The 11,837-nt window shown below is 40.2% G+C and overlaps 1 protein-coding gene across 1 annotated transcript; it reads left to right on the top strand.

Moving 5' to 3' along the window:
* Positions 1–581: 581 nt before the first annotated feature.
* LOC306986111 (L-rhamnose-binding lectin CSL3-like) lies at positions 582–11,370 on the top strand. Its single transcript, XM_079589006.1, has 9 exons — positions 582–606; positions 832–889; positions 962–985; positions 1,088–1,144; positions 1,609–1,744; positions 1,861–1,970; positions 2,112–2,156; positions 2,273–2,393; positions 11,071–11,370. Exons 2-9 carry the CDS (start codon positions 859–861, stop codon positions 11,180–11,182), a joined length of 636 nt encoding a protein of 211 aa, XP_079445132.1. The 5' UTR covers positions 582–606; positions 832–858; the 3' UTR covers positions 11,183–11,370.
* The last annotated feature ends 467 nt before the right edge of the window (positions 11,371–11,837 follow it).

Genomic DNA, 11,837 nt, shown 5'->3' with positions numbered 1-11,837 from the left:
AAAATAAATTAATGAGGAAAAAATGCAATTATACTTAAATAATGAAATAAAATATAAATCGTCACCATTATGTTTAGTTTGTTTTAATTTTCATGGACCTTCTGTTTGGTTATGGACTCTGGAACTGATTGAGACGCACCCTGACTGAATCTGAAATCGCCTCATACCCTCAAATAGGGCGTTATGTGAAGGGACAGCCATTTGTAGTGGTGTCCGAAACCATAGTGGATGTTATTGAGTGCACTTATTCAGTCACACATCGCACTGCATTAAAGAGTGTACAACTGATGGACCCTCAACGGCTGTCCGAATTCACTCACTCCTTTTCATTCAATCATTCAAGAGAACATCATTAGTGCAAAGAATAGTGAATGAGGGTTTAGGGGGCGATTTCGGATTAAGCCCTGGTTCCTTTGCCATGTCTTGTTCTCATTGGTTTATGGTCTTGTCATGTGGTATTCAGTTCATCTTCATCATTCATCTTCCCATTGGTTCATTGTGTTGATTACTTTCAGGTGTGTCTTGTTATGTCATTAGTCCTAGTGTATACATAGATCATGTTTCCATAGTCTCTTGTCAAGCTTTGTTTCTTGTAACTGCTGTTTGGTGAGTCTCATGTTTATGCTTCACAAGTCATAGTCATGTATTGTTTATTTCTGTATGTGTTAATTTTCAATAAGTTACACTTGGATTAAACTGCTAAATATAACAATATAATGGTATTGTAATGGAATTCAGATCTTTACAACAATAATTTGAGAGTGAAAAAATTGTACTCTTGTGGTTGTTATAAATACTGTGTGCTCATGTGTCCCTTTAAAATAATCCCAGGGCTTTCCTTCTGTTCACACACTCAACATGCTGGTGCAAAAGCTAAGCTGGATCACTTGTAGGTACTAATTTAGAAACAATTCATCTTGCATGATATCAAATGTTTTAACTTGTTTTATTGGATTTTCAGTGCTGCTGTTTCTGTATCAACATGGTAAGGCAATACTGACTAATACATGTTTAGTCTGATTAAATCAACTTTCAAATGCAGAACGTTTATGTACTACTTTATCTTACTTCCGTTTCCTCTCTGCAGATGCAGAAGCAAAAAAAATGGTGGTCTGTGAAGGAGAATCTGCGTGTCTCAAATGTGGTAATTAGTCAAAGTTTTATTTTGGGCTTTTGTTCCATAAAGGCAACAATATCATGAGGGATCTAGAGCCTTTGTGACTCCAACCACATGGAATCTGCTTAAAGGGATAGTTTACTTTAAAATTAAAACTCTGTCATCATTTACTCACCCTCAAGTTGTTTCAAACCTGTATTAATTTATTTCTTCTGCTGAACACAAAGAAAGATATTTTGAAGAATGTCAGTAACCAAACCGTAGACTGTACCCATTGACTTCCATAGTATTTTTTTTTCCTACTATGGAAGTCAATGGGTACAGACTACTGTTTGGTTACTGACATTCTTCAAAATATTTGTTCAGCAGAAGAAATAAATTAATACAGGTTTGAAACAACTTGAGGGTGAGTAAATGACAGATTTTTAATTTTAAAGTAACTATCCCTTTAAACTACCACAATTCTGTCTTTTCTTTCCTTTAAACAATAGATCTGAATTTCATTAAGATCAATAAAGCCAACTATGGGCGGACTAATTGCAAAACGTGCATTAGTGGGAAACCAGCTAATCAGATCTCAAATACACAATGCAGCGCCGCAGCGTCCCTCTCTATAATGTCTGATCGGTAGGTTTAACTTCTAGCATAGGAAAAAGTAGCAATTTCAGTTTATTAGGCACAAGATTCATATGATCTGTATATTAAAGCTATTAAGTACTTGTCATTGTCTGTCCACGAATCAGGTGTGATGGAAGTAAGAGCTGCACTGTTCCTGCAGTGAACTCCGTTTTGTCTGATCCTTGTGTTGGGACTTATAAATACCTGGATCTGTCTTATGACTGTCTCCCAGCAAGTAAGTAGAATTTCCATCGTACATTTTGAAGCTGAATATTTTATAATTTAAGGTGTAGCAAATGAGTAAAAATGTTTGAATATCTTGTACTGGTAGTTGCTGTATGTCTGACCTCTGTTCCCCTTCCACCCCCCAAAAAAGAAAGAAGTGTAACCTGTGAAAATAAGAAAAGCGTCATTAAGTGTGGTAAGTTCTCCTCTTTCTGTGTGTTCTTTTACTATGCTGAGATTAGTGAAGCGCCTCATGTCTACAATAGAAACAATCACTCAGGAAATTGTCATCAAATGTCTGTGTATCAAAAGGTAAAGGTGTTATACATGTTCATCATGCCAATTATGGAAGACGAGATCTCGTAACCTGCCCTCATAAATGTGCAACCGCATCAGACTGTTACTCTTCTCAGACCAGCAGCCTGCGTTCCAGGTACTTCATCTACAGACACTTTAGACTTTAGGTGTCCCTATCTTCAGCTATTTATTTTAAACCCTATACATTAAAGGAACAATGTACATTTGAGATCATTTATTATCCTGTTTATTAAATAACTACTTGGTATGTGGACAAAAAATATTGACTAGTTTAAATTCTGAGACTGTAGAATGATACAAGAACTAATAGACAATCTCTTTTCTAATTCCTTGGTGTTAGAAATGAATTGACTCCAACAAAAGTGCCCCCAGTCTCTGTCTTTATTCAGGCAATGAATAAACAATTCGTCCAGCGCTGGAGGAGAGAAGATTCTCTAAACTCAGACAATGGTTTAGCACAGATATAGAAAAGTAGAAGGGGGGAGTAAAAGCCCTTCCACCAATAAGACCATACACTACATCATATAGGATCATATAGCATAGTTATATAACACATTCTAAATATGGTCAGTTTCCTGTCAAAGCTCCACAAAGACATGTGTATCCGAACGGGACCCTCCAATGGAAAGAATAGGAGACCCTCGAACAAGCTCTCCACTTGAGCAATAGGAACCCTCTTAATGTATAACAGATGTGACCATTACATCAACATAAAGGAATGCTTATGCTGCATATATGCAGGTCTGAGAGCATGCAGGGATATAGGAATATAAAACAGATATTTCTAACAATGGCCCCTTTGATAGAGAATTATCATATAATATAATTATCCTATCATATCATATCATTCTGCATGCCTATTCTTATACAATAAACATCCTTCAAACATTTCCTTCAAAGCATTAACACTTTACAGTTCTGTTCATCAAAGCATATTGAGAAGATACAAAAGTATTCATAGCACGATGAATCAAAATTCTGATAAATGGAATAATACAACAAATAATAAATGTAAGGATTAACAGTATAACCCCTATCGGGATCAAAGCAGATACAAGCATTTGTTTCCAACTTGTGATCCAATCACCGAACCCACCTCTGTCACTCACTTCTCTTCTTTCTAACTCTTGAGCAATTCTTGTCATGTTGTTTATCCCCTGGGAAATCAAATGACCATTTAAATCGTTTTCCGGAATGAAAGTGCAACAGGAAGCTCCAACAATAACACACACCCCTCCTCCTGCCGCAGTCAGCTGATCTAGGACCAACCTATTCTGTAGAGCAGTTAAGCGGAGTCCTCGAAGTTCCTCTTGGACAGCAGATAGTGTGTCCCTAGTAGTTTTAATAAATGAAATCAACTCATATCTTGTAACTTCTACTTCTATTTGAAGACTGGATATTCCAATTATTGGAAAAATACCTTCAAAGAATTTTTCCGTACCAGTCCAGAGTCGATGTTCTTTTGGTACTGGATTATCTCTACCCAGACTACTAACTGAACTGCGATCAGAGAGGGAGCGTGTGTTTCGTTGCTTCTTCATATCATCGGTTTTTGGTGATCTAATAATCATAGAATACTCTTCCAAAGTTACTAAAGCACATCGTCCACTCCAATTAAAAGGTAAGGTAGTATAGACGGCGGCAGTGGCTCAGTGGTTCATGTAGGTTGTCTACAAACTGAAAGGTTGGTGGTTCGATCCCCGGTTCCACTGGACCAAGTGTCGAGGTGTCCATGAGCAAGACACCTAACCCCAGCTGCTCCCGACGAGCTGAGTGGCGCCTTGCACGGCTGACACCGCCGTTGGTGTATGAATGTATGAGTGAATGGGTGAATGAGAGGCAAATTGTAAAGCGCTTTGGTGGCCATGGGTCTATGAAAGCGCTATATAAATGCAGTCCATTTACCATTACCATTACCATTTAGACCATATGTCCACACAACCAAAACCAATCTTGTACAGCTCTTGTTCCTTTTAAAGTTGGAACATACCTATGACAATTTTTACCCGAGTAAAGTTCACAATACTCGGCGCACAGTTCTTGAACTTCGGGAGTTGCCCATCCATAAGCAGTCATAGTGGATAGAGGGGCAGGAGATTGTTTCATACATTCTTCCGAGTTAAATTGTCCTTCTCCCGAAATACAACTCATACAACAGGGTTTGTTTCGTATTTCACAATGATAATATGTTCGATTACATTTACTCTCAGGAATTAAACCCATTTTCATAGTTCCTACTCTTCTTTCAAGACAGATCAATGAATCAGGAATTGAACCTACAGTTGCCACTTTAACATGTACTTGTACTGCAACAGTCATTGTCCTGTTACCACCACAACTCCATACTGAAGATGAGTTTCTGGGTGCAATCAATCCAGTTATACTAACGAATAAAGGACATTCCAATTCTTCATTCGTTGTTGGTGATCTAACACTTACGTGCGGTCCAGAAGCAATTTGTGGCATTTTTGTGCACACATAACAGTCACCTGTTTTTCCTCCGGACTTAGCAGTGAAGTTAGCTAATCTCCACCACATATTAGTTGCAAACGCATGTGGCTCTTCTTCGTACTTCAGCCAAGTTTCATTACCACTGCTAATAAGGGCTTGTGTGTGCATAAGTACATTTGTCAGCACGAACAGGTACAAGATCAATTTTGCAGGCATGGCTGACTGGATTCAATGATAATTACGGCTGATTCTTAATTAGCAATTTCTTTTCCTCGTCTTCTTCCACGTTTCTTTGTCCTTCCGCTCAGTGCTGGATGTCTACTTTGCATAGGCTTATGCGTTCCCCAGGGATGGAGCTGCCTTCACTCTGCTAGCATGGTATATATATATGGTATACAGATAATTTGGTTCCCCGAGTTTCGTGGGTTTCAGACACCTGATCAACACTGGTTGTCCTGGAACGAAAGGATGAGTCGGCTTTTCTGATGGAAGAGGGAGAGAGAGAGAAACATCACCGTTTATGCCATTCAAAGTTCTAACTAGGGAATCCACGTAATCCGCGATGATCACCTCCGTGTCACCTGTGGAAAGATTGCCAGCGCGACCTCTGACCCAAGGGGTCGGGAAAGGTCTACCCATGAGAATTTCAAATGGAGACATTTTTGTGGTTGCTGATGGGGACATCCTTATTTCTGTTAATACGGCCGGCAACAAATCAACCCAAGTTCGACCCGTATCTAGACACGCCTTATTAAGACGTTCTTTTATTGTCTTGTTCAACCGTTCGACATTCGCTAATGACGTTGGGGAATAGGGAATATGGAAATGCCAATTAATATTAAGCTCTTTAGCTAGTAATTGTGTGACTTTTGACGCAAACGGAGTTCCATTATCACTTGCTATAACGGATGGAATGCCGAATCGCGGTATAATTTATTTTGCAAGAACCTTTACTACCGTCTGCGCATTTTCTTTACCACACGGAAAAGCTTCAGGCCACTTAGTAAATCGATCAATAATCACGAGCAAGTATTTGTGATTCCCACATGGTGGCATGTGTGTAAAATCGATCTGCAAGTATTGGAAAGGAAGTTCAGGATGCGGAAGAGCGTCATGTCTGGTTGCCTTGTGCCTGTTTGTTTGTGCGCACACCAGACAAGCATCCAATATCAACAAAGTATTCCTTCGAACATTTGCTATGCAGTATGATTGATTCAAATTTTGTATCACTTTTTCTTTTGACACATGTGATACACCGTGATAATGTCTGCACAGCATTACGACGGCGGATGCTGGTAGTGCGATTCTACCTTGTTTATCTCTTAAAATACCAGATTGATCTGGTTTTACTTCATTGGCAGCCCAATGAGTCAAATCAGCTTGTGTAGGATTAGCTTGTAGTACTTTAATGTCCAAATCATTAATCAGTGATGAATTCATCATCGGCACTTCGGTGCTTTCTTCTTTTACATGCGGACTAAGTATTACATCTTTTGCGGCCCATTTTGCTACTTCATCTGCAAATCTGTTTCCTCTAGCCTCATTCGATTCACCGGTTGCGTGACCAGCTACTTTAATGACAGCAAGTTTCGATGGTTGCTGTGCTGCACTAATGAGCTCGGAAACAATATTATGGTGTGAAATTGGTTTTCCATCGGAGGTTTTGAAGTTTCTTTCCTCCCATAATTTAGCAAAATCATGGACTACGCCGTACGCATATTTGGAGTCAGTGTATATATTGATGCACTGACCTTTTGCCAATTGACAAGCTCTCGTTAAAGCTATCAACTCTGCTACTTGTGCTGATTTATATGGCAAAGAATACGCCTCGATTACACGATCAGGTAATTCAACAATAGCGTAACCACACAAGTATAAATTGTCATTTGGCTTGAAACAGGATCCATCGATGTACCAATGTCTCCCCTCCTCCAGGACAGATGTAGACACATCTGGCCTGCAGGCAGTCGAGGTTTGGATTCTGGACAGGCAGTCGTGGTCGTCACTCTGAAATTCACCCTGTGTCAGCAACCTGTGCAAATGTACAGTAGGGCCATGAATAACAGAAGTTACTTTCAACGTTAAATTAGCAGTAGCTAACAATATAGCCTCATAGCCTGAGCGGCGTTGGGCAGTCATGTGTTGAGTTGAAATGTTATGCATAATGGCTCCCACCTGATGAGAAGTGTGTACTGTGAGTGGATGTGATAAAACAACCCTTTCAGCGTCCTGTACCATGATCGCTGTCGCAGCCACTGCACGCAAACAGGCAGGGAGTCCCTTAGCCACAGAATCAAGGGTTTTAGATAGATAAGCTATAGGACGAAATGTACCCCCATGGTCTTGGGCCAGGATCGCGGCGGCCGTTCCCCCACCCTCGTGCACGTACAGATGGAAGTCTTGTGTGTAGCATGGGAGGCCAAGGGCAGGAGGCCTCAAAAGGGAGGATTTCAAATGTCTGAATGCTTGATCCATCTCAGTTGTCCATGCAATGTCCTCTTTATCACCCAGCGTAGCTTCTCGCAGGATTTTGTCATACATGGAGCAATTAGGCACCCATCCTCGACAGTAATTGACCAGTCCCAGAAAGCTTTGCATTTGCTTCCGTGTCGATGGATGCTTGAAGGCAGCAATGGCTTTGACCCTGTCCGCAGACAGACAGACTTTGCCTTGTGACAGTTCATGGCCCAGGTAGGTGACTTTTCTTTTCACCCACTGGAGTTTCTCTTTAGATGCCTTGAAACCAGCCTCAGCTAGAATGTTGCAGACAATTGTGGAGGCAGCAGCACACATGTCCTCCGAGGCACCAGTGACTAATATGTCGTCAGCGTACAGGAGAAGACAGGTGTCAGGAGGTAGCTTGGCATCCTTCAGAGTCGCGTGCACGATCGCGGAGAAAACGGCCGGCGAGTCCTTTAACCCCTGAGGTAGTCTCGTCCACATGTATTGACAATTCTGAAAACAAAATGCAAACAGTGGCTGAGTCTCACGATCAACAGGAACACTGAAAAAGGCGGAGCTTAAATCAATGACAGAAAAGAATGTATGTTCCGAAGGGATAGAATTAATTATAGTTTGTACATCTGGCACAATAGGAGCAAGTGGTTTTATCAAATCATTAATTTTTCTCAGGTCTTGCGTTAAACGCCAAGAACCATTTGCCTTCCTGATTGGATTGATTGGTGTGTTATAAGGTGAATGAGTGCGGACCAGAATGCCTTGAGCCAGTAATTGATCAATGAGGGGTTTAATTCCCTCCTCTTTTTCCTTTGAAAGCGGATATTGCTTTTGAAACACAGGCCTATTCGTTGTCAAATTGGCCTTGTAAGGTGGTACATCAATGAGGCCTACATCATCCTTGTGTCCCGCCCACAATTTGGGATTAACATCAGGTATTTCCTGTGTCAGCACAGTTGCAGGCAGATCGTTGAGGAGAGCACTTCCTGTGTCAGTCAAAATGGAAAAGGCTGCAGGAAACATAAGAGTCAGAGAATCAGCGTCAAATTCAAGTGTAATACCCAATTTATGCATCAGATCTCTACCTAGCAGGCAAAAAGGAGAATTTGGAATTATTGCAAAATCATGCATTTTGAACAATGACGGTATGTCGTTAGAAGTAACCGGCAAAGTTGGTGTCATTTCACATTTCACGGGGACGTTATCGATTCCCACAGAGTTGATTTTCTTCCCCGTGATGGAGCCCGAGTACCTAACAGATGTGATTGAAGATATAGAAGCACCGGAATCGATCAAAAAGACATATGGTTTATGATCAACGTTTAATTCAATAAATGGCAAAACATTTGATCTGTTGGGGTAATTCATCGAAATTAAGGAAAACTCAGGCTCGGTGCCCTGTGGGTAGCGTCATTGTTTCCTCCATTCAGCAAACTGCTGGCCTGAAGAGCGCAAGGAGGGGGCTTTTGGCCCGTAGCCATCCGAGCGCTTGAACATCTGGTTCCTATTAGGCTGCTGCATCTCAGCTTTGCTCCTGCAGAACCTGGCGATGTGCCCTGAACGGCCACAACAATAGCACTTTACAGGGTTTTTATTATTGGCTAACGGACGGTTTTGAACGGCGTTAACTTGAAGCATTGCTGGAATTTTTCCTCTGGAGGAATCAAAAGCTCCGGCAGAGGAAAGTTCCCGGAGTCTCCTACCCAAATCCTCTATATTCATATTAGAAATGTTCGTTGTTGTAATTCGGATCAATTGTGCAGTTTCATTGTGCATGTTATTTAGAAACGTGTTCACAAACAACAGACAATTATCATCATCAACAGGAATGGCAGACTCTTCGATCCAGGCACGCTTAAATCGATTAAAGAAAGCAACTGGACTCTCGCCAGCTCTTTGTTTAGTATTAGCTGCATGTGAAATGTCTTGTTTAGCAGACGACAACTTCAGCAAAAATGCAGTTAATTGTTTGAAAAAAAGTTTGAGCTTACCCGGACTGGCCCACGCCCATTCATTGAAGAATTCATCATCTTCATCATCTACCAATCTCAATTCGCGATAAGGTCTAGACAAATCAATCGGTTCTGAATCTTTTATCACAATGTTGCGAGCAGGCGGTGCGTCATTTTGCGGGTTTAACAGTTCCACTCCTTCAATTAGCTCCTCTTCGGTAATTTCGGCGGGCAATGTTTTAGTCAGAATGAAGCGGTAATCTCGACCAGTCAATTGACTGTACGCTGTTAAACGTTTTAATACCGACACATAGTGATGAGGAGATCTAGCAGGGTCTGGTAATTCTTTGCAAATTGCCATCACTTCGGTGATGTTAAGAGCGTGGACTTTAAATCCATCTGAAGTTTCCACGAAGGGAAACGCAGTTGCCGTCTTTAAATCTGGATACAACTTATTCTTTACAGGTTTAGAAACTGCAGCAGTCTGAATGCTCTCGTATTGGGGAGGGGGCTGTATCACAGAGACTGGCTGTTCTGCCTTTTTTTCCTCTCGCTCAGCCGGGTGCACAGCGGAAGAGACACTCTCTGTCTCATACCGTGCAGCCGGAGAAGCAGAAAGTTTTTCTCCAATATTTTTTGCTGGACCACGATTCCAATATGATTTCATGTCATTCCAAATTTTATAAGAATGTTTCATATATTCGTAATCCCAATTTGGATCTCCCCAATTTCCACAGACCATATCTTTTGCTGCGCGCAAATCGTCATCTTTAAATGAACCCTCACTGGGGAACGGAGACAATTGTGACTTGCCAGCCGTCCAACCCACTAAATTTGACAAATATGGTTCTGTGAAGAACGCTTGATTATTTCTAATCATAAAATCTTTTGGCGATTCATCGAATAATGGTGGACTAATTTTATTCCCCATTGTTAACACACAAAGATTTCTCTTCTAGATCAATTCAACTAAAACAACTTTCAAAATAGCCAAATAGAAAACAAAGAAACAAATCTGGATTTTACAGATTAATTGTGTTAGTACATTTGACAAAAAAAAGAGAGAGAGATAAAGAGACAGAGAAAAGAGAGAAAAAAAATTCAAAGTATTATTCATTCATAGCCCAAAAAGACAGAGACTTCACATTGAAATAGGCTTTGCGAGAGAGAGAAAAAAGTCTCAGCTCCAAATCTATTTCCTTCTTACGTCCCTATCGTAAGGATTTCACCAACGGAGGAAAGTGATCAATTTCCCTACACGCTCTTCCCACATTTATTCAAAATGCGAGGATAACCATCCCGTAATGATTACGAGGTAACCAAAAAGAGGAGATCAAATCTCTTTTTTGCGTTCTTCCCGTGTTTAGTTAAAAACACGAGGATACCTGAGTTTACCAAATATGGCAAAAAAATCACGGCACTATAATTATCAAACAATATTTTCTCAGCAGACAGTAAGAATCAACTCTTTAGAAAAAAAATAAATTCTTACCGTCTGGAGATATCTCGAACGAGCCCCCAAATTGTTAGAAATGAATTGACTCCAACAAAAGTGCCCCCAGTCTCTGTCTTTATTCAGGCAATGAATAAACAATTCGTCCAGCGCTGGAGGAGAGAAGATTCTCTAAACTCAGACAATGGTTTAGCACAGATATAGAAAAGTAGAAGGGGGGAGTAAAAGCCCTTCCACCAATAAGACCATACACTACATCATATAGGATCATATAGCATAGTTATATAACACATTCTAAATATGGTCAGTTTCCTGTCAAAGCTCCACAAAGACATGTGTATCCGAACGGGACCCTCCAATGGAAAGAATAGGAGACCCTCGAACAAGCTGAGAGGGTCTCCTACAGGTCTGAGAGCATGCAGGGATATAGGAATAAAAAACAGATATTTCTAACACTTGGTTTTTTTTTTTTTCTTAAGGTGTGATGGGAAGAAGTCTTGTCAACTAAATGCTTCAAATTCGGTCTTCTCTGATCCATGTGTGGGTGTTAATAAGTATCTGGAAGTGACATACTGCTGTAAATCATATTGACCATCCTGCTACAAATGTACCTTATGTCCATGTCATGATCATAACAACAAATGACAATAATGAAAAGCAAAATAAAGTAAATATTGAAAATAAAAAGTGGAATCCAGATGCTTTACAAATGGTCTGAGAATTTAAGTGCAAAACTTGTTTCTAAATGCAGAAATGTTTTCTGAAAACACCAATGACTGAAAAAAAGTAACTTTAAAAAAAGTCTAGAGCTCAACTAAAGTATATATTAATTCATCTAAACCCTAATTCTCAAGAACTTTGTAATTGTCTGACATAAATAAATCTGGTCAGACAGTATTATCGGCTTCACTGATTGCTGTGGAGTTTGTTTAATCCACCTGAAGAGAAGACATTCAATCTCAGCAGAGGTGATTTCATCTAAGACTGTGGCTGAAGAGTTGTTCATTTCTATTTCTTTCTGTGCTTGTTCACAGCAGGTGTTTGAATGCTTGAAAATGTTTCCAGAACTTCACACTACATCAGACATTTCTATTTTCCTAGAATATTAAATTGTCAATCAAAATTAGGTTGAAAGAACATTTGAGGAACATCATGCCTTTTTTAAACCCGTTCCTCTAACGTCAAGAAAATGTGACATTTCTTTACATTCCCAGAACCAACACTAAATATTTGGAGTAAGTTCTTA

This window comes from Phoxinus phoxinus (assembly GCF_949152265.1).
Source record: "Phoxinus phoxinus genome assembly, chromosome: 18".
In the NCBI taxonomy this organism is placed as follows: Eukaryota; Metazoa; Chordata; class Actinopteri; order Cypriniformes; family Leuciscidae; genus Phoxinus; species Phoxinus phoxinus.
The sequence above is the reverse complement of the archived record's forward strand: the minus strand, read 5'-3'. Positions and strand labels throughout refer to the sequence as shown.